This window comes from Lissotriton helveticus, chromosome 7, assembly GCF_964261635.1.
Source record: "Lissotriton helveticus chromosome 7, aLisHel1.1, whole genome shotgun sequence".
Classification (NCBI taxonomy): Eukaryota; Metazoa; Chordata; class Amphibia; order Caudata; family Salamandridae; genus Lissotriton; species Lissotriton helveticus.
The window spans coordinates 1,756,862,401-1,756,890,187 of NC_136068.1; the positions used below are offsets into that span (position 1 = coordinate 1,756,862,401).

The 27,787-nt window shown below is 47.4% G+C and overlaps 1 protein-coding gene across 1 annotated transcript in view; it reads left to right on the forward strand.

The window, feature by feature from the left end:
• Positions 1–27,787, forward strand: part of LOC144769681 (myeloid cell surface antigen CD33-like) — a 402,964-nt gene that overhangs the window by 50,250 nt on the left and 324,927 nt on the right. Inside the window, exon 2 of the mRNA XM_078653873.1 lies at positions 6,621–7,004. Coding sequence (XP_078509999.1) covers positions 6,621–7,004 — 384 coding nt within the window. The remainder of the gene's footprint in view (positions 1–6,620; positions 7,005–27,787) is intronic.

A 27,787-nucleotide genomic window follows, 5' to 3' on the forward strand; every position in this document is an offset into this window, starting at 1 on the left:
GACAAATGGACGTGGCCCTTCAAAGTGGTTGAGCGCAAGAGCCCCGTCACCTATCTGGTGGACATGGAGTCCCCCAGAAACCCCCTCCGGGTTCTACACAACAACCGACTCAAGCCGCACTTTGCCCGCACTGAACTGAGCCTGCTGCTAGCGACCGATGACGGAGCTGAAGACGACTCCGAACCACTACCAGATCTCATGAGCACCACCGAGAAAGACGGCTCCATCGAAGGGGTCACGCTCTCCTCTACCCTGACCCCAGAACAGCACCAAGACTGCCAGAAGCTGCTGGGGCAATTTGCAGATCTATTTTCCCTCACTCCTGGAGTCACCCGGTGGTGTGTCCACGATGTGGACACCGGACACAGCCCGTCTGTAAGACACCGAGCTTTCCGAGTGCCCAACCGAGTTCGGGCCTGCATTCAAACCGAAGTGGCCAAGATGCTTGCTATGGGGGTAGTCGAACCCTCCGACAGTCCCTGGGCCAGTCCCGTTGTCCTGGTCCCGAAAGCCGCCGCCCCTGGCACACCCCCGGCGCTCCGGTTCTGTGTTGACTACCGGGGGCTGAACGCCGTCACCAGGACCAACGCCCATCCCCTCCCCCGGGCGGATGAACTGATCGATCGCCTGGGGGCCGCAAAGTATCTCAGCACCTTCGACCTCACAGCCGGGTATTGGCAGATCGGCCTCACCCCTGGAGCACAAGAGCGATCGGCCTTCTCGACCCCCGATGGCCACTACCACTTCAAGGTGATGCCCTTCGGCATGAAAAACGCCCCGGCCACCTTCCAGAGACTCGTAAACCGGGTGCTGGCCGGGCTAGAGGAGTTCAGCGCCGCCTATCTAGACGACATTGCGGTGTACAGCCTCCACTGGGATGAGCACCTGACCCACCTCTGGGAGGTCCTGACGGCCCTTCGACGGGCCGGACTAACAATAAAGGCCAGCAAGTGCCAGATAGGCCAAGGGTCCGTGACCTATCTGGAACACCAAGTAGGGAGCGGCCAGGTGGCTCCCCTCCAGCCAAAGATTGACGCCATCCGGGCCTGGGAGCCCCCGATCACCCAAACCGCAGTCCAAGCCTTCCTGAGACTCACAGGATATTATCGGCGGTTCATAAAGAACTATGGGGGCATTGTGGGGCCCCTCACAGAACTAACCTCCAAGAGACTACCCCAAAAGGTACACTGGACCCCAGAGTGCCAAACAGCCTTCGAAACACTAAAGACTGCCATGTGCACCGCCCCGGTGCTCCAGGCCCCCGACTACAGCCGAGAGTTTGTGGTCCAAACCGACGCCTCGGAGCACGGCATTGGGGCGGTCCTCTCCCAAGTAAACCCTGAGGGAGCCGACCTTCCCGTCGCCTTCATCAGCCGGCGGCTGCTGGCCAGAGAGCAACGATGGAGCACCATCGAGAGGGAAGCCTTCGCTGTCGTGTGGGCACTAAAGAAGCTCCGACCCTACCTCTTCGGCACCCACTTCCGGGTCCAGACCGACCACCGGCCCCTGCGGTGGTTGATGCAGATGCGGGGAGAAAACCCGAAACTGTTGCGATGGTCCATCTCCCTGCAGGGGATGGACTTCACTGTGGAGCATCGCCCCGGCAACGACCACGCCAACGCTGACGGCCGGTCCCGACTCTTCCGCCTCGGCGAGGAGAACCCCCAAGAAGATGGGTGACTCTTCCCTGCCTTCAGCTGGGGGGGATGCGTGTTGGACCCGGCCTCGTGGCGTGGTCCTACCCCTCCCGCATGGCGGGCCCAGGACGACATCGGCCCTCCTCCAAGCCTCGGGCGGCCCCTTTTGCCCGACCCTGCACGCCCCCACAGTGCCGGTCCGGTTACCATCCCGGACCACCACAACCGGCCTGGCTCCATCTTGGGCCCATCACGCCCTGAGCACGAGGCCTCGCCCGACTCCATCTTGGGCCCACCACGTCATGAACACGTGGCCTCGGCCCCGGCCCAGGCCCCAGCGAAGCCCCGACATCGAGGCACCAAGATCCACCCAGGTGGTCGAGTGGCCACTCGACAGATCCAGGAGGAAGGGGAGTTTCGATGGGCCTCCAGCCGTCCCCGGACGCCTGGTATCGATCGCCCTCCGCCTCCCTGGGCGCTGGCTCCACCCCCCTGCGGGGTGTCTGGACACCATCATCCCGGCCCCTCTGGCCCCCAGGCGCGAGGGTCCGGACATCAAAGGACTCCAGCCCTATATCTGGGCCAGCCCCGGAGTAAGACGCCAGTTGTATCCTGGACTGGAAAGCCCTGCTGACGCTGTCATGGCCGACACCAGAAGAACTCATTTCCCTGTAACCTGAAGCTACCCTGGGAGCCTGCTGGTGCTGCCGCGGCCCACCTTTGCTGAACCATCTTGAGAGCCTGCTGGCGCTGCCGCGGCCCACCTTTTGCCCAACCATCTTGAGAGCCTGCTGGCGCTGCCGCGGCCTGCCTTTGCCGAACCATCTTGAGAGCCTGCTGGCGCTGCCGCGGCCTCCTCTCCGTTACCGACCACCTGTCGAGTCCTGCTGGCGATGCCGCGGCTCGACCCCTCGGAACCCCCGGCTCAAGGATTGAGAGCTGTGCGCAGGGTATCCCTTCCTGCACCCATCTTGAGACTGTCCCGCTACCCCGTCCCTTTTACGAGACTTTACAGATCCCTCGATCTGCTTGTACATATCACTGAGAACCAGCAACCTTTATCCTTGATAAAGCTTAAGAACTTAACCTCTTGTGTGGTGTCCGTTTGTAGTGTTGTGGTTACTCTGCTGTACGATCCTAGGAGAGGACCCTCACCCAGGAGGCCTCTCGATAACGCTCGGCTACTTCTCGACGGAGAGGTGGACCTAGGGGTGGTCAGTCAGACATCTTCTGCCTCCCCCGGGATCGCCTTTCTAACAGTACCGCTTTTGGCCGCCATAAGTGTGGCAGGGTATGCTCAGACGTGAGTCCCTTGCTCACTTTCCCACTGCATTCAAGCAAGCCGTGCTGAAGACGGCTGTAATGCCAGACACCGGTCCTCGGAAGCTTGTTTCCGATCCAGGGAAGGCATGGCTTGGCAGTTCAGGCTGGACTGTTTCCATGAGGCACAGGGTCAGACAGATTTGCAGATAGCATGTCTGAACTGGGGTGGCAGAGTGGGCTAAAGAATGGTGATGGGTCAAACCCAGATCTTTTGACTGGGTGTGAGTGTTTGATTGGTTCAGATGCTCCGTCCATCACCACCCCCTTTTGTACCGCTTTTGGCCGCCATAAGTGTGGCAGGGTATGCTCAGACATGAATCCCTTGCTCACTTTGCCACTGCATTCAGGCAAGCCGGGCTGAAGACGGCTGTAATGCCAGAAACGGTCCTCGGAAGCTTGTTTCCAGTCCAGGGAAGGCATGGCTTGGCAGTTCGGGATGGACTGTTCCCATGAGGCACAGGGTCAAACTGATTTGCATATAGGCATGTCTGAACTGGGGTGGCAGAGTGGGCTAAAGAACGGTGATGGGTCGAACCCAGATCTTTTGACTGGGTGTGAGTGTTTGATTGGTTCAGATGCTCCGTCCATCACCACTCCCTTTTGTACCGCTTTTGGCTGCCATAAGTGTGGCAGGGTATGCTCAGACATGAGTCCCTTGCTCACTTTGCCACTGGATTAAAGCAAGCCGGGCTGAAGACGGCTGTAATGCCAGAAACCGGTCCTCGGAAGCTTGTTTCCGGTCCTGGGAAGGCATGGCTTGGCAGTTTGGGCTTCACTGTTCCCATGAGGCACAGGGTCAGACTGATCTGCATATAGCCATGTCTGAACTGGGGTGGCAGAGTGGGCTAAAGAACGGTGATGGGTCAAACCCAGATCTTTTGACTGGGTGTGAGTGTTTGATTGGTTCAGATGCTCCATCCATCACCACCCCCTTTTGTACCATCCTATATTAAGCAGCACCTCTCACCCAGGGCCTGAAGAAATATGATCACTTCACTCCCATCCTTATGGAACTTGGTTAACTCCCCCCTCCTGCCTGCATCATCTACAAAACCAGCTGCATCATTTACATAGCTATCAGAATCAGGACGAAGAGTCTAGTCTTATCCTTCACCTTTAGGTCTCTTTAAAGAAAAATAAAAGGTCCCATGCTAATGCCTATCCTCCAGGTACCCCAAGCAATGTGTGTCCCAACCTTAGCTTGCGGTAGTGAGGCTCTTAATTGGCAGGACATTCGCAATACTGGATAGAATGCTTCTCAAGATCTACAGTACAATTTTTCAGCTTCCTTCCCATTCCTATCCAGCCCAGAGAAGGCTGGAGTTTGGCATTTTGTAAGCAGTCACTGCTACGGAATGTGGCCTTTATGATATGTTAAACAAAACTCATGTCAGCATAAGAAGATCCATTTGGCTATCACCTTTGGTCTGAACTGGAAACAAATCAAAGCTCCTCTGCAAGGTCCTTCCTGTCTCAGGCCTTAAGCACGCCTGGACTAAAGAGCACCTGGGACTTTTCCACTAGCCATCATGAGTTCAAAAGTCTGGCAAAAGCTAGCACACAACAGCTCTCACTACTAGAGGACAAGGCCTGTATGTCTCAACGCAAACACGGCTGGAGAACTCTGCACACCTATATGCGTCTGAAACCTCAGCATTATCAAAGCAAACTTCATAAGGATTGGATCAAGGTACAGTTCATGAAATTCAGGATGGGGTTAATCCAGACCTTAATTTATTATCCCGCATGGACAAAATGTGATGAACAGGCAAATTGTCGGCTACGCAATCAAGGTCAGGAAGGCATTATCCATATACGATTGTTGTGCCCCACACTAATATGAAGAAAGTGGAAGTTCCTGCAGGGAGGCAGTGTTGGCCTGCCTTGAACCATCGGTCATTAAACTAAACTGAGTACTAGTAAAATTCTTTCATAATTTCTCAAAAACTTTCGAGGCAATATCTCCAGCAGACAAAAGGAAGGGGTGTAATTAGACAACTAATAGCTTTGGTCTCAGTCAAAACCTCCGCTCATTATTTTTTATGAACATACTCAGGCTGTAGGCTGGGTAATGACCGTTACATGCCTAGCCGGCTGTTTCCGCACATGTTAAGATAATGTTTCCAGTGGCCTATCCACCTGGCATTTTGGGCAGTGTTTTTATCTTTGACTTCCCTCAACATACATCACTTGGCACACTTTCCAAGCCCTCCCCTCTAAAGACTCATTAGGTGCATGCATGTCCAGCAGTCAGCCAAAGTCCTCAGAGCCTAGATCTTAGCACATGCACCTTTTTAGCAATAACAGCTTAAGCACTTCAACTGGCCTTTGCGCTGAAGTAGTTCATATTCTTGCTTAAGCACATTGCATTTTATCCATTGTGCAGGTCCACCTGTCAGCTAAATACTTAAGATGCCTAGACCTTTGCACATACACCTTTTAACAAGAACAGTATTGATGGGGTTCCTAAGTTATCCAAGGCACACTACACTTTATCTGGCACACCAGCACTTTCATAAATTCATATGCTCACATGCACTCATAACGCCTTGGGGCAGGAGGAGTTCACCTAGAAAACTGGTCACACTCTATACGCACATCTCAACTTGTGTACACTCCTCTCCCCCACCCCACCACCCAGTCGAGACCACTGGTATTAACAGGGTTGGGGCAGTTTTACCTTAGTTCCATTTTAATCTACAGGGCAGAAGGTTAGTCCCACTCCGAGGTTCCGTTTTTTAAAGGCCAATGGCGATGGCACCACATGTCTGTAATATGTAATTCCTTTAATACCGGTTTTTAATGCATTTACTGTCTTCTGTATTGAACGGTTTTCAATAATCAAGCAAGAAAGATTTCTTACTTACTTACTTGTTATCATGACCAGCACCCTCAGCTATTTTGCTACCAGGAACATCATTAGACTGTAGACTCAAAGGTGTAAAGAAGAAAAGAAAAACAAGACAGCAGGCTCTGTTACATTTTGACTGGGTTTGCTCTGTAGCAATACTATATAAAAACATACATAACTATATATGAATACTATTTATCATAGAATGTTTATGGTGCCAAGCCTCCAGAACCCAGGTCCTCTCTGCCCCTATACTAAAGGAAGAAAGCTCTGCAGAACCCTGGCAGATAATTATCACAGACTTCAGATCCCCCGTGAATGGAAACCCATGCTGGTTGTGGCGGATGCACACACAAAGTTCCCATTTCTAGAAATGATTGCACTGATTGTATTTGAGCATGTTATGTCTGTAGCTCGAGAAGGTCTTTGGACTGTTCGGACTCACTGTCATCAAAACTTACAGAGCACCTGTTAATGGCATCCTAAAAAATGTGGTTTGTGCTGAATTTGTTAAATGTGAAAACAATATTTTTCAGAATTGTTATAAACGTTATATTTGTAAACAACGTATCAACCTTAACTGTGCTAAAGAGAGCTGCAGAAATACATGAATATCAACTTTAATATTTATATTTTGTAGCTTTTATTGTGATTTTATTCATCATTGCTTAAAAATCCTCGTCTCTCACGTGCCCCTCTGCTTCAACTGCAGAGGCGGCTCTCTGGTTCTCGCTTTCCCTCTTCTCTTCAGTTCCCGCCATTCGTTCACGTTGTTACAAATCGCTGACCCGCTGTTCTTCTCTCCTCAGGAGTCCTCGGTGCCAATAATGAATATTATAAAGTGAATATGACCGCGAACGTCACAGCTCAGGAAGGCCTGTGCGTCCTCATTCCCTGTCAGTTCACCATCCAGGAGACGCGGGAGGCAGCTGCAAGCCCCAGTGGATACTGGTTCATTGATGGTAAACCAGAAAACACGGCCGTGGCTTCCAACAATGAAACTAAGATGATATATAAGGACGCCCTGGGCCGCTTCAAACTGGTGGGAGATGTGACGCGAAGGGACTGTTCCCTGCTAATCAATGACGTCAGGAGATGGGATGCAAGAACCTACTACTTCCGCTATCAACACAGTAATAGCACAAACATTAAATATTCCTATAAAAATTATCCACTGCGCATTACGGTTGTAGGTGAGTCACGTCTGACCTTTGCTCTGGATGTAAATTCATTTAAAAAACCCGAAACATCGACAATTCATCTACTCCCTATTGTTTGATTTCTCTTCAGAAAGTGATTTCTGTTTTGTTCAGACTCACTGTTCTATTTATGTATTTTGGTTTGGAAGAGATGTTTACATTAATGACTCTGCGGTATGGATAACACAGAATACTTTTGTAAACCTCGATCATTTCTGTGTTGCTTTAATCTTTTTGTACCCTCCAAATTTATATGTTATATAATGGATTTATGAAGAATCCACACCAGTTTCGTTAGTATCTTCTGGAGATTGTTTGGGAAGAAATGAAAAACTGAATTGTAGATTGTTTAACTATAGGTTACCGACTGGATCCTTGAAACATCATTGCATGAATTAGTTAACAGAGTGAGCTTAACCCCTTCGACGCTGATGACGAGCTGGGCTCGTCATGGCGTAGCCTCCTCGCACGCTCATGACGAGCCCAGCTCGTCACGTAAAGTGCGCTTTTGAAAATCTCAGCGTACGAGCGGAATTCCGCCCGCACGCATGCGGTTAAATGAATCCCTTAAAGGCTCTTTTACCTCATCATATTTAAACTTCCCAAGCCTCCAAGGGTCAATTGGGTTTCCCACTTTCCTCTCCTACACTTCTAAAAAGTGGCATTTCAAAAATAGTAATAATAAATCTGCTTTCACCAATAAGCAGGATTTATCACTATTATTCCAAACATACCAAACATGGTCATGCTACACCTCTCAGATCAGAAATTACCTCTGAAGCACATATCAGGGAATCCCCAATGCATCACTATGAGAGGGAAGCCTCACAGCAGTGAGAAACGAAATAGCTTGTTTGTCACCACCAGGACATGCCACTCAGTTAAGGCACATGTCCTACCTTTATTTCCTACAAAGCACCCGGCCCATAGGGCTAGCTAGGGCCTACATTAGGGGTCACTCATATGTAGTAAAAGGGGAGTTGCAGACATGGCAACCACTTTATATGCCGCATCATGGCAGCAGTAAACTGCGCGAGCAGGCCCTGCTGTGGCAGCGGCCTGCGACAGGTTTGAAAGGATAGTTAGATTTACAGGCCCTGGGTATATGAGATACCACTGTACAAGGCACTTACAGGTAAAATAAATATGCCAAATAGGTGTAGACCAATCTTACCAAGTTTACAATAGAGAGCGCATGCACTTTAGCGCTAAAGTGCCCAGAGTCATCACATCATCAACAGCAGGTCAGTAAAAATACAGGAGGAAAGAAAGGAAAAAAGTTCTGGGATGACACTGCAAAATGGGCCAAGTCAAACAGATGATAATTGTACTACTGTACGCTAAAGTAAAATGGTAATCTTGAAATATAAATGCGGTGATAACACATCTTACCGAGTCCACCATGTACATTACCACAATAAAACGGCTGGTGATAGTTCTGGCCTTTTAAATGTGGAAAGACATTCAAACCACTTAATACACATACTATTCCTCACTGAAGGGTATATTTACGCCAGTGCACAGAACAGGAGTTTACCGCTGGGCAAATTTGTGCCATTAGAGAGTCTTAATGAAATGGGGTGTACATAAGACAGACACCCGATTACTGAATTGAAAGAGATATGATTCAGTCTTTCCATCATCCCACTCCCTTTTCTATAGCCCTCCTCCGTTTTAGGTTGGACCATCAAGGCTGGCCACTAACTACATTTCCTGAAAATATTATCCATTCCCTAAGGGATGAAAAACAAATAGCCACTGGGTCGGAGGAAGAACCTAAGTACTCAGAAGGGGAAAAAATATCAGTGATGGAGATTACTCCTCTCTTATCTCACATTGTTTTTACTGGAATGAGGATAACAAAAAGAGCAGATCTTTGCTTCAATCTCCTGGACAGACCAAAGGCATGTGAAGATCTTCTGTATTGCAATATATGGAATCCTTTATTTGGCCAATCCAACAAAAGAAACCTCGTTCTACAATACCATGGACCACTACTGTCAAATTTAGCTTGCAGTGACCAACAGAAGTAGATGTTCTAACCCAAACACACCCTTGAATATGTCAGTAAGAGAGTGTTGGAAAGTGGTTAATTAGTAGGGATCAGTAGTGACTTACCACCATCAATGAGGCCACAAACAATATAAGGTTTAGTTAGGGTCTCATTAAATTAATCACTTTGTAGATGGCAAAGAGCAGCAAGGCTTAACCTAGGAGACAGATGCGTAAAGCATTTAAAAACACCAATACATTCAATAAGACACAACACAATAAAAATCAAACTCCAATTTATAACAATAGATAACATTTTTATGAACCTTTAGACACCAAAGTGACATAAATCCAAAGTAGGGAACCGGAGATATACATTTTTGTGAATAAACACTTACTAGTGCTTAAAAAACATTAGCACCAAATTGGAATATCTAGTTATGCTTGGCCAATACAAAGTCAAAGTTTGAGACTGACAGCGATGAAGCCCTGGTTGGATACACTGAGCGGGAGGCCTCAGTCAAAATGGTATCATCACACTTGAAAACTTTTCTGGAGGATTTTCTCTCTGCATGTGATGTTCCACTTCAGGACGGATTTGGTGGGGGTTCATCGGCTAGATCCAGTGCTAACAACCGCTGGTCGAATCCTGGAAGTCTGGATCTCCAGAGCTTTCAGCAAGAAAAACCTGAAATCCAGCCAGGGTCGCAGATGAAGGTATCCAGCTTGGCTCTCGACGTCAAGCCTTTCAGCTTATGGAGCTTTTCCAAAGAGCTCACAAAACTTTTCCAAATTTCTGGATCTTCTTCCAGAAGATCGCTTTGAGGGTTTAAAGTGTCCACAACATCAATCCACTGGTCTAGAATCTCTGAGATGGTCTTCAGGATGCTGGGACTATAATTCTCATAATGCACCTGGCCAAATCCTTAAAAGTACACTGGACGGACTCCAGGATTGGGACTTCTTGGTGGAGATGATGCAGGTGGGCTCAGTTAGCCTCTAGCTAGCAGGGAGTCCACTCCTTAATCCACCTTGAAGCAAGGTAAAGTCCTTAGGGCTAGAGCCCCAGAATGTACAGCAGGTGCAGTCCTTCAGAGTGCAGACCTTAGGGGTCCAGCTCTGGTTTCCTGCAAGACTATCCTTCTTCTCCTTGTAATTTCTGAATCGCTTGGCAACTCTTCCATATTTATGCCGAGTTTCTGAGCGTCACAGAGGGGGGCACCCCTGACCAATAGAATGCAGGGTGCCACCCAGGTATATGACAACTTCCTCCTAAGTAGCTAGTAAGTTAGCTGTGCCTTCAGATTTAATATTTGTTTATTCTCCTCCTTACCTGCTTGCCGCTTTCTCTGCCTAGTGCCCCGCTCCACCGCGGGTGTTCCCGTTTGTGTGGAGGGCGCGTCGGCAAACAGCTGGTGTCCCCGCTCCCATTGGCTGGATCAGGTCAGGCGGGGCTCCAGACTTGGGATCAACCCTATTTAGGTGGGGCGATTAGAATCCTCTGTTGGTCTCAGGCACCCTGTGCATGATTACGATGCCTCGGTAGCTAGCGCTCTTATGTTAAAACTGATCACTGCTGTATGATAAATATGCCCTTTTAAACTCGCTGTTTTTAAATACTTTACTTGCAATTAGCTGTGCCTTCAGATTTAATATTTGTTTATTCTCCTCCTTACCTGCTTGCCGCTTTCTCTGCCTAGTCCCCCGTTCCACCGCAGGTGTTCCCGTTTGTGTGGAGGGCGCGTCGGCAAACAGCTGGCGTCCCCGCTCCCATTGGCTGGATCAGGTCAGGCGGGGCTCCAGACTTGGGATCAACGCTATTTAGGTGGGGCGATTAGAATCCTCTGTTGGTCTCAGGCACCCTGTGCATGATTACGATGCCTCGGTAGCTAGCGCTCTTATGTTAAAACTGATCCCTGCTGTATGATAACTGTGCTCTTTTAAACTCGCTGTTTTTAAATACTTTACTTGCAATTAGCTGTGCCTTCAGATTTAATATTTGTTTATTCTCCTCCTTACCTGCTTGCCGCTTTCTCTGCCTAGTGCCCCGTTCCACCGCGGGTGTTCCCGTTTGTGTCTGGAGGGCGCGTCGGCAAACAGCTGGTGGTCCCGCTCCCATTGGCTGGATCAGGTCAGGCGGGGCTCCAGACTTGGGATCAACCCTATTTAGGTGGGACGATTCTCTTCACGCACAGCGGACGCGCGCCAAAGTGGCGCCTAAGTTAAGCCCGCCTGCGCCCGTCCGCGCTAAGGACACGCCAGGGGCCAGGCGGGCTGGGCCTCGACATTCCCTTCAGGCGAACCATGAGCTTTATACTTTCTCCGCCCTTCTTTCTCTTAGACCTCCTCCTAGGTTATGCCATCATACCTTATCTCCCGATAATCTTTCAAACCTGCAGTGTTGTAGTGGGGCTTTAAGACCAGCACGGATTCGGCACTGCATTAAAAACAGCCGATATTCATAACTCTCTGGAAATTCTTAATATGGAGCTGGATGTTAACTCAACACCCCCCTATCCTCTGCTCTCTCCTTCTCAGGATGAGGCTACTGAAGCTTACCCCAAATAGCGTTTCTCTAATTTTCCTCATCTGACCCTGGAAGATCTAAATTGTCTCCTTGATGATATTAAGTCATGTTCGCCCTTAGAACCCTGTCCTTTAAAAATCCTGAAGACCTGTAGAGGGGTGGTCCTCCCACCTCTATTAGAGCTCATGAACATGGCTATCATCGGGGGATCTTTCCCCTATCTTGGAAAACAGCAGTTGTCAAGCCTCTGCTTAAGAAAGCCTCTTTAGATCCGGGAGTCTTAAAAAACTATCGTCCCATCTCACTGCTTCCAGCCCCGGCCAAGATACTTGAGGCCCATATCAATCGCCATCTGTCCACTTTTTTGGAAAGCTCTAATTTGTTGGACATCTCTCAACACGGGTTCCGTGCCGCACATAGTACAGAGTCTGCCCTCACGGTTTGGATTAACAACATCCGTTCTGAGGTTGATAGGGGACACTCTACTCTGCTGGTGCTGTTAGATATGTTAGGTCCTGATGAGAACCGGACTAAAAGGTCCGGTTTAAAACGCGTCGACCTTTCTCTGTTTTTTTCCATGTCAAAACAAAATTTGTTGTTCAATAGTTGTTTAAAGAGTATACATCTATTGTTGGGTATACAGGGTCTAAGGGTGTAACAGATTTACCCCTGTTTTACCCAGTTTTTGTTTAATAGAAAAGATTCTATCTTTTGACGTGGGATTCACTTTGTTGTTGGTGCATGTCTGGATTTAGTATGCATGGGTGTATTTTTGTATGATTGTGAATGACAGTGATGGCTGAGTGAGGTTTTGGCACAGACAGCCAGTATGAAGGGGGGTGTCTAAATGGAGTAGGGTGTATGACATTTTATGTCCTTTGTATATTTTGTCCAATTTATGTTGTTGATGCACATATTTATGAAATATTTTGTATTATGTTCACTACGAAAGTTTGAAAATAAAAACAAACATTGATGGATTCAATCCAACTACGTCTATAAATCCATTTTATGATTTGGGTGAAAACGAAGTTCAGTCAATTAAGTCTCAGTACTGGCTTTTTGTTCTTGTTCAGTTTATAGACTCTGCCTTACTGAGTTGAGTCAAAGCCCATGGTTGTTCGATTATATTTGATGCGGGTAAACTACTCGCGAAGCTTCACTAGCTTGTCTAGTAGGTGCTTTGAGAAATTGTGGCAGACAGGAGGTCTGCCTTAAGGAGGGAATTTGTGTTTGTGTATGTGTTATTATTTGTATGTCAAAATCACTAATACAACGTTATTTGTAACAGTAGCAGGACTATGACTGACAGCGATACCTTCGCTTACAGCGAAGAACATATTCAAAGACTTATTAATGCTCCACTTGCCTTTGCCTCAGCTACTTTGAGTGTATCTGCAAAGACTCAAAATGAGTCCGACAAATTAACGAGACTTAAGAAAAAACAGATCAGAACTGATCTACATGGACATTTGTTGGTGCAACACTTACAGGCAGGCACAATCCCTGGGGGACTCCAAATTCGGAACATACCTATGGTATTCAAATGCAGCCGTGACCTCAGGGTGTTAACCGTGGAAACAGCTTTACGTCTATCCCGGAAACAATTAGAGGAAATAGAAACTCTAGAGACAGAAATTAAGAATAATCAGTTGATTACTGATGCTAAAACACTGCTGGACAAAGTAGATAAAGAAATCCTGGATTGTAAGGATTATACAGTAGCACAAAAAACGAATAAATTTGAGACGGACAAAAACAATTTTTCGTTGGGAAACATCTACCCTTATCTGCAGAAGGATTTCTACACACGGACTGACACCAGGAGATATTTGCAAAACTCACAGGGAAGATAAAAAAACAAATTCTTAACTTTCTCGGACACCTCTTCTTCATCAGGCTCTGATACTGATGCGAATGAGGCAGGTCCTAGTGGCACCAATAGGAGGGGTAGTCAATACAACCAGCAACCACAAAGAAACAAACCGCAGCCTTTTTTAGGCAGAGGCCAGCGGAGAGCAAGAGGCAGACCCCGATACAATCCCCAACCTTGGGAGATGACAACGAGACGCCAGTTCTACAAGAGTTAAAAGTATCCTCACTTTTCAATTTGTCAGAACGAATTCTGACAGATACGTAAAAACTGGTGTTGGAAAAGGGACTCTCCTTTGTTCCATCCAGGAGAACTGACTTTGTTAAAATGAAATTGGAAGCATTGGAATTTTGCCGTAAAATTAGACTTAAAACTTTTTTTAAGGATCAGCCAGAGGCAGTTGATGAGGAAGTGACAGGTCTTAAGAAAAAATCAAACTTTTGCCCTCCAGGGAATAAAATTTCCAAGGAAGTTATCACCTTCGAAAAGACGGTGTTGTCAGCAATTGCACAGATGGAGTCGAAAAAACAATACACACAGTTCAATTTGCCCAAAGAACAGAAAGATGCCATCTTATCCCTGAAAAATTATCCATCCCTAGTGATAAAACAAGCAGATAAGGGAGGGGCAATAGTCCTTTGGCATATAGAAAAATACAGAACTGAAGTAATGAGACAATTGAGTGATCCCAATTGTTACAGAAAGATCACAAAGGACCCCACAGCAGAACTTCAAGGGCAACTGTTCGATATGTACAAAAAGGATTTGATCAAAGCATTTTAGGCCCTAAAGAGCTAACATTTTTACAAAATTAAAGTCTGCGAATCCCAGTATTCTACGTCCTTCCCAAGGTCCATAAAAATGAGACAAACCCTCCCGAAAGACCTATAGTTTCCGGTTGCAATTCCTTGCTTGAACCAGTTTCTAAATATATCGATTTCTTTTTAAAGCCATTGATTGCACTGATTCCTGCACATCTACAAGAACCACGGCTTTTATTAACAGATTAGAAAACATTGATTATGACCCTGCTAGACATCTAATGGTAACAATGGATGTTTTCGCATTGTACACCCAGATTCCGCAGGAAGAGGCCCTGGAAACATTGTCATATTTCTTAAACACCAGAGAACAGCCAGTAAGGGTACCAACCAACTTCATTGTCGATCTTGCTAAATTTGCCCTTCAGAAAAATGATTTTGCCTTTGGAACTGATTTATTTTTTCAAATCAAAGGGGTAGCCATGGGCTGCCCTTTTGCCCCGGAATTAGCAGTCTTGTTCATGGGGTTGTTTGAGGACAAATTCATTTTCAACAATAACCCATTTTCAGCATCCATTACACACTGGATGCGATATATTGACGATGCATTCTTCATTTGGTCTGGACAGGAGGAACAGTTAATGGACTTCTTCAATTGGCTCAACAGACGAACGGAAGATATTCAATTCACGTTAAATTCTTCAAAACACCAAATTACATTCTTAGATGTTAAAGTATACGCCTCCGAAGGGACACTATCTACCACACTTTTCAGAAAAGATACCGACCGCAACAAAGCATTGCATTACACAAGCAATCACCCATGAAATCTTCGCCAAAATCTCCCTTTTGGCCAGTTCTTAAGGTTCCGGCGCAATTGCACATTCAAGGATGAATATTTCCAACATGCACAAAATCTTTTAGAGCGTCTGACTGACCGAGGATATCCGAGTAAATTACTCAAACACGCACTTCGCCGTGCCTGGTGGACACCTCGTGAATCTTTATTGGAAAAGAGAACTAAACCACCTCTACAGAGAATTGTGTGTGTGGGACTTTTTGCCCTAATGCAAACAAATTAAAAAGAATTATCCACCAAAACTGCCACCTGGTGATAAATCTGGCTGTGGACCTCTCACAGTCACCACTCTTCGCATTTAAGAAAGAGAAGAGTATTGCCAATTTTGTAGTACGGGCAGCATTGCCCAAAAGAGATGATGTGACGCTACGCAGCCTGCTCGGATTGCAACCAGTCCACGGCCACCACAAATGTGGCACCTGTTCTTGTTGTGAGCAGACAATGGAAGGAGATGTCTGTCTGCATGAGGGAATTTTTTGGAAGCATAACACTTTCTCAAACTGCAAAACAAAAAATCTCATCTATGGTATCCTCTGCCCATGCCCCAAGCTATATGTAGGCAAAACGTCTCAGGAAATCCGACAACGGATTATACAACATAAATCCAGAATTCGGAGATCAGTAGCCAACACACCATTGGTCAACCACTGGCAAAATAAGGGACATACAGAAAAAGACATCAAATGGACTGTCCTGTTCAAGATGGAATTGGATGCTAGAGGTGGAGATATGGAAGAAAGACTGAGTCAACGGGAAGCACAACTAATCATGAAATTTAACACAGCAAAGAATGGACTTAACGAACTTGCAGGGATTTTCCGGACATTTTAATTTATCTTCCGTGCCCTTGGGGCTTATTAGAATGCTTGTTGCTCACATGGCCTACGGCACTACATGTAAGGTGGTTCACGGTTCATCAAGCCAAATGATAACCCTGGCTAAACCAAGGAGCAAAGGTTCTGTCTAGAGGACAGTCCATTACATTAAAATAATATATACTTACAACTCCAAGGTCCTATTATAACTGGCTGCTTTTCTTCTCGACCCGCTAGCCAAGCCGATTATTCTAACCTAATTTCGTTCCGGGCAGCAGCGGGATCACGTGCCACGGAGGAACTATCACGGGATTGGTTCCCCTTTTATAACTACAATTCCCAAGCTCCCTCGACTTCCTGTGGGCTTCCATGTCTGGCACGCATCCGGGGAGAATTGACTGGGGACGCGTGCATTGCTGTTGGAAAGTTATCTCCCCTTTCAAAAGTAAGTTCTATGGACCACGTCCTGGACATGTGTTGCCTAAGATGTTTCTTAACAGACCAGATAAAAGCAGCGGGTTTTGAGTACTCTCTAATTGTTTGGCTGTAGGTGACTCCATCAACCCTTAGAACTCCCGAGGTAGTCTGCAAACAAACCAGCAATAGAAATACAAACTGTGGCTGCACAACTGCTTTCCCTTAAGTTAAAGAGTGTCCTGTTTGACTCTACCCACGTGTCAATTTAATGTGTCCACATGAAGGTTGAGGAATAGTTACGAGTAATCTTTTTTCTCCGTTTTCCTCCCGTGATTTTGTACATTTCTTACAGGAGAATTTCCGCTAACTAACCTACATCCCCCAGAATCTCGAGGCCTCTTGTGTGACGCGACTATTAATTGCAGAGAGTGGACACTCAGCTCCCTTAGGTAAGATTTCGAGTATCGAGCTAGGGGCACCAGCTTAGCATAGACCACTAATATGTAGCCCCACCAGTTGTTGCGGCTAAAATAGATTCATTCTGGACGTTACAGTCACGCCTTTGATATTTGATGTCTGCCAAGTGGCGCCTCCAACATATGCCTCTCCAACGATCTTTTAAGTCCCAACGTGGCGTTCTCTGAAATTAGGTTAAAGACTTGTCTTTTTCACTATGACGCAAATGACAGCAGACTTTGTTTTTAGGCAGACTAACTTGTGTTCACAGTTCTGTGTTTTCCACCCACAGATACACCTTTTTCATTGACGAATCTACTCAAGCATATCGTTGAAATTAAGGTAGGAGGCATCTGTCAGGCTTGGCGTTTGTCTTGTCTTTCTTTATGATATGTTGAATTAGTTCATGAATTTAAGGAGGTTTCTTTGTATCCCCTTTCAGATTCGCTTTGGTCCTGATGAGAACCGGACTAAAAGGTCCAGGTTAAAACGCGTCGACCTTTCTGTGTTTTTTTCCATGCCAAATCAAAATTTGTTGTTCAATAGTTGTTTAAAGAGTATACATCTATTGTTGGGTATACAGGGTCTAAGGGTGTAACAGATTTACCCCTGTTTTACCCAGTTTTTGTTTAATATAAAAGATTCTATCTTTTGACGTGGGATTTACTTTGTTGTTGGTGCATGTCTGGATTTAGTATGCATGGGTGTATTTTTGTATGATTGTGAATGACAGTGATGGCTGAGTGAGGTTTTGGCACAGACAGCCAGTATTAATGGGGGTGTCTAAATGGAGTACGGTGTATGACATTTTATGTCCTTTGTATATTTTGTCCAATTTATGTTTATGTTTGTTTATGGCGGCCGTCCCTCGTATTAAGAGAGCTCGTTTGGGCGGCCGCTCTTTCAGTCTGCTGGCCCCACAGATGTGGAATTCGCTTCCACTCTCACTTCGGGGAGCGACCAGTCTTTTGGACTTTAGGAGAGATCTGAAAACCTGGCTGTTTACCCAGTAGGCCGCCCTAGCCGCTCCTCTTTGTTCTCTGTGTGTGTGGTGTTTTTCTTTTTTAATTGTGTTATGTTATTCGGAATCTGTTCCCCTTACTCAAAGCGCCGGGACACTCTTTTTGAGTATCCGTTGCGCTATATAAAAAACATAAATAACATAACATAACATAACATGTTGTTGATGCACTTATTTATGAAATATTTTGTATTATGTTCTCTACGAAAGTTTGAAAATAAAAACAAACTTTGATGGATTCAATCCAACTATGGTTATAAATCCATTTTATGGTTTGGGTGAAAACGAAGTTCAGTCTATTAAGTCTCAGTACCGGCTTTATGTTCTTGTTGTTAGATCTCACGGCAGCCTTTGACACCCTGTCCCCGTCAATCCTGATCTCAAGGCTTGAGGGGATTGGGGTGGACGGCACTGCTCTCAGTTTACTCTCCTCTTTTTTACACCAAAGAGAGCAGAGAGTCAAGAGGGGCAACTGTCTTTCTTCCTCCCAGTCGGTGCAATGTGGGGTATCGCAGGGCTCTTCATTAAGCCCGCTCCTTTTCAACATCTATTTTACCCCACTTGCTAATGTGGTGAGATCTTTTGGATTTGAGGTACTATCGTATGCCGACGATACCCAGATCATGGTTTCCATCAATCAGTCGGTTAACGATTCAGCCCTCAAATTTAGAGCGTGCATGGAGGCAGTTTCACAATGGATGGTACGAAATTTCTTAAAGTTAAACGGGGAAAAGACGGAGGTTCTGATTTTTGGAGGAAATCAGGACCTATGGTCTGAGGATTGGTGGCCGTCCTTCTTGGGGGACTGCCCTTACCCTACCCACTCTGCCAGGAATCTTGGAGTACTGATTGACTGGGCCCTCTCATTCGACCCCCAGGTCAACAGAACGGTGTCCACCTGTTGTGCCATCATTAAGACTCTGAAAAAGATCGCCCTGTACCTGTCCAATGCAGCTCGGAAACAGGCAACAGTTGCCTTGGTCTCTTCCAGGCTTGATCATTGTAATGCCCTTTACAGCGGCATCAATAAGAGCTCTGTCCATCGCTTGCAGATGGTGCAGAATGCCGCCGCCAAGATGGTCTTGAACCTTCCCAGGCTTGCTTCGGTAACTCAGGCTAGGAAGGATCTCCATTGGCTCCCTATACATTCCAGGATTCCCTTTAAACTCATTTTCCTGGCCCATAGGGCTGTATTTGGTTCAGGCTCAGAGGGTGTTAGCTCTCTTCTCCCTACCTACATACCCAGAAGAGCTCTTCGCTCAGCCTCCAGGAATTTGCTATCGGTTCCCAGATTTGTGAGGGCAAGATGGGGAGGAAGAGCCTTTTCCACTCTGGCTCCTAAGCTATGGAACTCCCTCCCTCCTGAACTTTCCAGTCAGCCTTCTCTGATGGTTTTTCGTAAACTTCTAAAGACCTGGCTTTTTTCTCAGGCTTACTAGTGGTCATGTATTCGGAAATCTGAGACTGTATGCTCGTCTGTCTTTTTGCGCATTGATGCCCTTTCTGGGCTAAGTTTGCGCATTATACATTTCCCATTCATTCATTCATTCAAGTATGGCATATTCTTGCCCCAGAAAGCACCATTCTCTCAAAATCCAACATGGAGAAATTCTCTCCTTTGAGGTTAGACCAGGCTAAGCCAACCCACTGGTGAGGCTAATATTCCCTAACACTCCCCGTCCACCCCTCTCCTTAACCTAATTATAGGGGCACCTGTGTGGCTGGGGTGGCAGGATGTGGGTGTGAGTCTGTGCTGTCCTAAAGCACCATTCTCCCGTTGGAAACTAGTTTGGCCACCCTCCTGCCTTCTGCTTCTGCAGTTTCAGTTCTTCTCCCACAGGAAAACCATTGTCTCTCTAGCACTCTACTTCACACCTCATTAAGACAGCTTAGCTCAGCCTGGCAGAAGCTAGCCTATCAGGAGAAGGCATCTGGAAGGCTGGATTTTGGTTTACAGAAAGGAAGGTTAAATAATATATTTCTGTGATAATTATTAAAAATCTAACAGTGGCAAGTTCTTGGATTGATAATGACTATCATAGTCAGTCCTTCAATTATATTTAGCTCCTTCCTATCAATATTATACTTAAATACAATATTCCAATGTTAGCCTAGAGAATTCATTATCTACAATGGAGAACTATTAAATTGGCAGTATTTCCCTCACCAGGGCTTATATAAAACATATTGTATAATGTCCCTGCTAACAGTTACAAGGCACACTATCTCTGGGGCATCTAGGGGAGACCTTGGGGGTGACACGTATATGGATAAAGTACCTTTAATTCCAAAGTCGAATTTCCATAAATTTAAATTTTTAAGACAATCTGCAAAGCAGGACTGCCTTTAAAATGACAGCAGACAACACAGGAGTGCACAATGCAGAGCAGGAGATCTACTGGGCCTCTAAACCTCAATGCCCTATTATATACTAGGGACTTACAGGTATTTGAATCCCCCTTCCCTTATTTTATACTAGGGACCTAAAGGGGTCTGTCAGCACCAATTGTAATTTCACCCAATTATCATCTACTTTTAAATCAGAGCACAGGCCCTGGATCTGATTAGCAGAAACCATGACATCACCAAACAGTCTACTTCTGTATTACAGTTCACCGGCGATCATACACTTTACTTCATCACAGCATGGATTGGCAGCATTATCATAAAAGAACTGAATGTCACATATCATTACATCTCACACACCTCAATAGGCCTGCTGTTCAGCTTCACTCCACAGATACATTCTCCTTCGGTGTAGCTAGAAAGTGCTCTACCTTTCTTTCTTTTTTAAACCTTTTCCTTTGGCCGTCATATACCTATTCATCCATCGACTATTTATGATTTGCACACAGGCCCATCCATTAATCTAGCCAACAGCCAAAGCCATCCATTTCTGTACTCACACATCCAGCATCTATCTCCATATTCATTAATTGACTAATCCAAGTTGGGTGAGTATGTTTGACTGTGTGTTGTCTTTAATGTCTGTATGGGTGTGGGAGCATATGATATGGATGCTGTTAGACCTGGCACCATTGGCGTGGGTCTCCCTTCCATTTTTGCTGTTGCCTCATGTATTTGTGCTGGTATTAGATGCTTTGGGCACTGTGCCACTGCTGTCCAGTGCCACAGTGCAAGTGCTACCTATTGTAAATTGATGTATGAATCAGTGGTTCCGTGTTTGGCTATTTGGTTTACTTGTCAGAACCTAGTCTAGTGCACTGAGTGTGCCAAGGGCATGTAAATCCAAATGCTGCTGGTGGGCCTGCAGCACTGGTTGTGCCACCCACAGAAGCAGCCTTGTAAAATGTGTCTAAGGTCTGCCATTGCAGAGCCTGTGTGTAGTCTGGTACTGTCATGCTGACTGGGCAAGTGCACCCACTTGCCAGTCCCTAAACCTTCCCTTTTCTTCATATCAGTCACCCCTATGGTAGGCCCAAGGGCAGTGTGCATTGTAAGTATAAGGTGGGACAAGCCCTGATGTGTGTGGCATGTCCTAATAGTGAATTACAGCCATTTTCGTTTTTCACTATTGCAAGGCTACCTGTTCTCCATAGGCCAGAATGGGCTGTTAGAGTTATTATATTTTATAATCCTAACTGTCTCATAGAACATGGTAGAAATTCGAGTTTAGTATGCCTGGACTCAGAATAATCAAAGACATCTTTTAGTAAGGTTTATTTTAATATTCTGTGTTTGCAAATACCACTTTTAGAAAGTAGGTATTTGCTTGTCTAACCATTCAAACCTGCCTCTTCTGGATTGTGTATTCCTATGTTTGGTTTTGTGAGTGACAGGGCTGGGGAATTCCAGGAGACAGGCTGAGTCACCCGGTGGTGAATAGAGAGATCTGCATCTAGATGGGTGGGAGGAGTTGCACCTGAACCTTGAATAGGGCTGTGCCTGCCTTCCAGAATGCTGGCTCCGCCTCCTGGGGAGCGGCTGATGTCTCTGCCCTGCACTGTGAAAGGAATTCTGGTAAACAGAGTGCTTCAGAATTGGTTTAGACAGGGCAAAGGCCCCGCTCCCCTCAAAGAACAAAGGATTTTGGGGTATAAATATTGGGACCCTGATCCCATGAAATTAGATCACTTTTGGACTACAAGAAGAAACCTTTACTCAGGAGAGGAACCTGAAGAAACTGAGGGGAGACTATTCTCAAGCTGAAGTGCTGCTTTTGGGATTGGCCTGCAGTGGTTGCCTTGCTGCCAAAGGAAGGAGAAAGGAACTTTGTGTACTTTGCTTTAAACATGTGAAGGATCTCCAAGGGCTTGGAAAAGAGCGTGCCTCCTGCTGAAGTCTCAGGGACAACAGACTTCACCCCCCAGTTCCCCAGAGATCTTTGGAAGTGCCTGCTGCTGTTTTGGGCCCTCTGAGGGACTGCGTGTCACAAGGAGCTGGAAGCGCGACTCAATGAGAAGAAGCGTGTCGCCGTCGCTGGACCTGCCGTCGCAACTCCGAAGGAGGGTGTCGCCACTGTAGTTGTCGCACTGCACCGCATCAGGAGAAGAATCTCACAACGAGGTCGGAGCGTGTCGCCGTCACTGTGCCTGCCGTCGCAACTCAGAAGGAGGGTTTCGCTGCTGGAACTGTCGCATTGCACTGCATCGACCAGGAGCACCTCGCATCCCCAAGAAGCGCGCTGCCGTTGGATCTGCTGCCGTCGCATCTTGGATGTCCCCACTATAGTTGTTGTATAGAGCGGAAGCTTCATGCATCATGGGAGAAGAGCATTGCCGCTTGAGCTGTTGTCGTCGCATCGTAAGGGTGTTGCCGCTGCAGTCCACGCATCGAACCAAGGACTTCTCGCATCCGCGAGAAGCGTGCCGCATCTGCTAGATCTTCACGTCTTTATTTCTTTGTATCTGAACTTTGCCGCATTTCCCATCGCAGCTACATTGCTTGTCGTAAAAGCGCAACACAACCTAAGGTACATTGACGCAGAGTGTCTCATCTAAAAACTGACCTGAACTAAGCTTAAATCTACCATCTAAAAGTAATCCTAGTGTGTATTTTTGTCATTTATGGTCTTGTGGTAACTCTATATAAAGTCTACTTATTTTTTATATAAAACCTGTGTGGTGTCCATTTGTAGTGTGGTCACTAGGTTACTGTATGTGGTCACAACTGCATAACTTACAATGCCTCTGAAGTAAAACCCTTCTGCTCGTGTCAAGCTACCAAGGGAGGTGTGCAGGGGTTATTTTAGGAGTGTAATCCCCTTATCCTGATTAGAGGAGAGGGTCCCTAGTTGTCACAAGTACCTACCTGTGCCAACTTGAGACCCCCAAATCTAACATTGGTAGTCAGCGGTGAGGATTCTGGATTTGCATTTGTGACTCATGCACAGTAACTGGTGAACACTACTTAGTGAGTGCAGACCATAACTATACCACATTTTTGGTAGATTCCTTTTAGGATTTTGGTTCTATTGTTGAAAGATGCCTGATTCAGTTGTAGTGGAGCGAGCAGAATCCATAGCCTCTACTGATATTGAATGGGAAGAAGAGAAATTAGAAAGCAACAAAGTTGCACAGCTGAAGTTTTTGTGCAAAAAGTTCAATGTTCCCACCTCTGGATTCAGAGTAAAAGAATAGTTCTTCAAGGCGCTGAGGGCCTGGGTAGAAGCAAGGAAAACTCCTATGATTGAGGAGGATGACTTGGCAATTGTGCAACAGGAAGGGCCATTGGGCCAAGGAGGAAGGAAGGCACATTCCCCCGCAGGTAGCATTGGTTCTAACAAGAGTCTGTCTCCAGAGGAGTTGGAGGACAGAGAGAGATCAAGAAGGCATGACATGGAAATGACCAAGTTCAAGGTGAATAGGCAACTGGAATTAGAAAATAGAAGATTAGATCTTGAGGAATAGAAAATGCAGTTTGAGCATCAAAAGATTTTGAGGGATTTGGAGTTTAAAACCAAACGTTTAGCAGTTACTCCCTCTGGTGGCAGTATACCGTCAGTACATACAGAAAGTAGAGTGTGTATTCCCAAGGGTGGTGCAGGAATTTTACAAAAATTGATATTGGTCAGTGGTTCAGAGCCTATGAGGTAGCCATGTCTTCCCACCCGGTCCCTGAGAGAAATTGGGGAGCGGGGTTGTGGGGAAGGTTCCTTAGTGAGGGGCGGGATACATTGTTAGACTTGCCTTCTGAAGTCCACAATTCATACAGCCACATGAAAGATGCACTGATGTCTAGATATGGTTTGACACTTGAGCTCTATAGGCAGAGGTTCAGGAAATACAGAGCGTTGGATGGTTGAGTAAAGGGCAGCAAGGTTAATGATTTTCACGGTCTCTTTTATTTGATTGCATGGGAGCACTTGTCTGTTAATTGTTTACCAGAGCTGCGCCAGCATCTGATAGATAGCAAGCTGATTAACCCTAGGAAGTTTGCTGAGGAGGCAGACCGCTGGGTGAGTACCCGGGTCCACAAGGGTCACGTGGGAGACTCAGCCAAAGGTGGGCAGGGTCCCCAGCAAAAGAGTGGGGGGGACAAGGGTAAACAGAAGGAGTTCCGCAAAGGGCCCTGTTAGACCTGTCAGCCTTAGGGTGGTCTTTCCCCGTGATTTTTTGCCCTTGCCTCATTTTTCCCACCTTCTTTTTGTTGGCCCTTAGGTCTTCGGGCACCTTTTCATAGCTAATCTGTGTTAGGGTGCAGGTGCTCCCTACTTCCAACATGGCTGCCACTCGCCCCTGCTACTGCAGCGTGGTCTTTTTAGTGAAGCACCCTAGTTGCAAGGAGCAGGCTGGGTCCCCATACAATGTTGCAACACCAGCGACCCAGCCCCTGTCCATAGTTAGAGTGGGGAAGCTCCTGGAACCTTCCAGAAGGAAGGCGGACCTGACTTTTCTCGCCTTAGAGAGTGGTCACCTGACCTGGACATATATAAGCAAGAGAGGGAACTTTTTCTAGTCGGTTCGGGCATCACTGACCTGGGGAACCCACGCAGGAGTTTTAGGTGGGAGGGCCTAGTGAGGAACCTATGCTACTGGGAGTGACAGGATCTAGGTGCTGCCTCTTAAGCTGGGTGAGGTGTCCAAAGCCAGCCCCCTGATCTGGCCCAGTGGTAGGGAACCCCAGGGCCCATCTGCAGTGACTGAGGAGAAATTCTTTAAGCCTTCAACTCATCACCCCCCCCCTTCCACTTCAAGAAACAAGCAACTAAGGGCTCAGAACCATCCAAGCGCCAAGAAACCTGCTTCCTGGGACCAGGTACTGGACTGAGGTGCCCTGCGCATTCCCTGCCTTCAACTGGGCCTACCTGTCTCCCCCTGACTGAACTGTGTGACAAGCGCTATAATTTGTCCCCATCCTGCCTGCAGTACTGGCTGACTAACTTGCAGAGCGCTGTAATCTGCCCTCCTGCCCAGCGCTGTGTCAGAGGCCGCCTGCCCTGAGCTATCTGTGCCCTCGGGACTCCAGGGCTGAAGCCCCCTCAGGAATTATCCTGCCTGCGAGGCGCTGTATTTGCCTTCAAGCGCTCACCTGACTCGGCGTTGGGCGCTGTACTGTGCCCCCCCAGGCGCCTGAGGAGGCCCCCACATCATCGCGGCATCAGCGTTGCCCCCGCGACGCCTCTGAGGTGCTTCCGGCCTGCCCTGGGGCTGCCCGCCATTGCGCCGCGTCCAGCGCCGTGATTGACCCCCTCTCGGCGGCCCTCGATGCCAGGAGAGGGCCGCCGCATTGAATCCGCCAGGCCGCACTAGGCCTGACGCTTGCCTGGGCCAGTGTCCCGTGACGGGGGAGCGCCGCCGCGTCATCGGCCGCGCCCCCCGCCCAAGCCGTGCAGCTATTGGCTGCCGGGAACGAGCCCCTGCCCGTGAGGCCCAGCACCCGGGGAAGTTCCGATTTACCACGGAGGGGGGGTGGAGGACCACGAGAGCCCCCTCCGCCTACTGCGCACTGCACCAGCTCCCCCCTTGGGTGCCTAAGAACCACCACTGCCCCCTTTGCCGCCGAGGCCCGAGAGAGAGCCCCCGCCTCGTCCCCAGCGCCGGTGCTCTGAAGCTGCGCCTGCACCGCGCTGGGTCGAGTGGGGCCTCAAGAGGGTCAGAGCGCCCTCTCCTCCCCCGAGATCAACGCAAGGCCCCGGAGGGCCGAAGAAGAGAGGTAACCCCCCTGGGGAGGAGGGCGGTAGGCCGAGTGAGGCCTGAGGTCGCCCCTCCCCCGGGGTTAACTAAGACTGGGCCCTGTTGGCCCCCTTCTGAATGTGCCTCGAATATTTGGAGGCTGGAGGGTCAGACACGTTCCTCATTGTATCGAAGTGCACCATATTTACAAGCCTGATATGTTCAAAGTGTACCGTTTTTACAAGCCTGATATGTTCGAAGTGTGCCATATTTACAAGCCTGAATTATACATAGTGCACCAGATTTACCAGCTTGTTAATGAGAGGGAGAGTCACTTCACTGTACTGAATTTTCTTGCAGAGGTGGACTTCCATAGTATTCTGATGATCTGATCTAGGTTGCAAACCGATCTGTTTTCACAAGAAGAAAGGCTTGTCGTTGATGACTAAAGGCTGTGTTCTTTGAAGTTCCTTGTTAGACTGATAAGTACTTGCTGATATGTTTATTACCTTCTAGGAAAAGCGTCCATGAGAGGTTTGATGTGTTACTTAAACGCATTACTATAGTCGCTTCTTGTAGGATCCTCCAGGTTTATACAATTGCCCCTTTGCCTGTCAAAGAGTTTGATGCGACAGGCGGGGTTAGTTAATGTTTCATTGCTTAGATGGGCTGGTTATTATTTTAATGAAATGTTCACCCATTTACAGGAAATGCAATCTGAACGTGATTCATGAGATGTCTTAATGAAATGCTTACCTGAAATGCTAATGAATTAATAATGCATCGTTCTATTTGAAAGCCTATATAAAAGATCTTGATTTCTTTCAAATACAACTACTGGTGTGGTCTCCATTATTGCGCCACTGTGTGTTTCATTGGATGAGTGTGTTAAGTAGCTGCTTTACATGCAAGCCCCTGGCTGCCTTTCTGCTCGAGCCATGCTACCCCCCGGAGAACTGTCGGTCCCAGTTCTTACATTGGTGCCGAGCGGTGGGATCCAGGACCTGTAGCTACCTAACACCCTCCAGTGGGACAGAGTGTGCTGCAATTAATTGGACAACTGTCGTGATTCAAGCAAACCCAATTGCCCACCACTGTCTAAGTCTGCAAAGTGTGTAGGAACCTATGTTGACCCAGCATTGTTGCCCACATCTTAGAATTTTTCTTCCAGGTTATCTAGGTCCTCACCTGACAGAATGGAGTTCCAGCTGGCTGACCTTGATAGGTACACGGCAGTGGAGTTAAAGGAGTTTTGTCAGGGGATGGGGGTGCCTGTGGGGACGAGAGCTGTAAAAGAAGAGCTTCGTACCGCCTTGAGGGCATGGGTAAGGGCCCACCCAGAGGAAGAAGAGGATGGGGAACAGGTCACACACGGGGAGGCGGACACTCAGGAAGACCCAGGCCTGCTCAACATTGACATGTCAGACAATATATTGCCAGGAAGACGTTCCAGGGCAGGAAGCAGTGTATCGAGGGAGAGTGTGTCACCGCAGGAGTACGAGGACAGGAGGGAGGAGAGACGATTGAAGTGGGAGCTTGCCAAGTTAGAGCACGAGAGGGAGAGAGAAAGGGAAGATAAGAATCTGGCTTTAGAGAGAGAAAGGGAAGTTAAGCAGTTTGCTTTGGAGAGAGAGAAATTAGCATTGGAGGAAAGGAAGCTGGCGCACGAGCTGCAGCTCAAGGAAATGGAGATGCAAGCATTGCAGTTGAGTGCGCCAGGAAGTCCTAATGTACCAGGAGCTCATCAGGAGCCCAGATTCTGGTTACCCAAGGAGGTGATAGCGAGCTACACCAAGGGGGATGACATTGCCAGGTGGTTGGAGGCGTATGAAGTGGCCTTGACTGCCCATGGGGTGCCTGAGAAACACTGGGGAGGTGGTTTGTACTGGTATATACCTCCTGATGTCAGGGACTCACTCCTGTATTTGGAGAAGGCAGACCCGTTTAGGTATTCCCCCATGAAGGAGGCACTTATCAAACA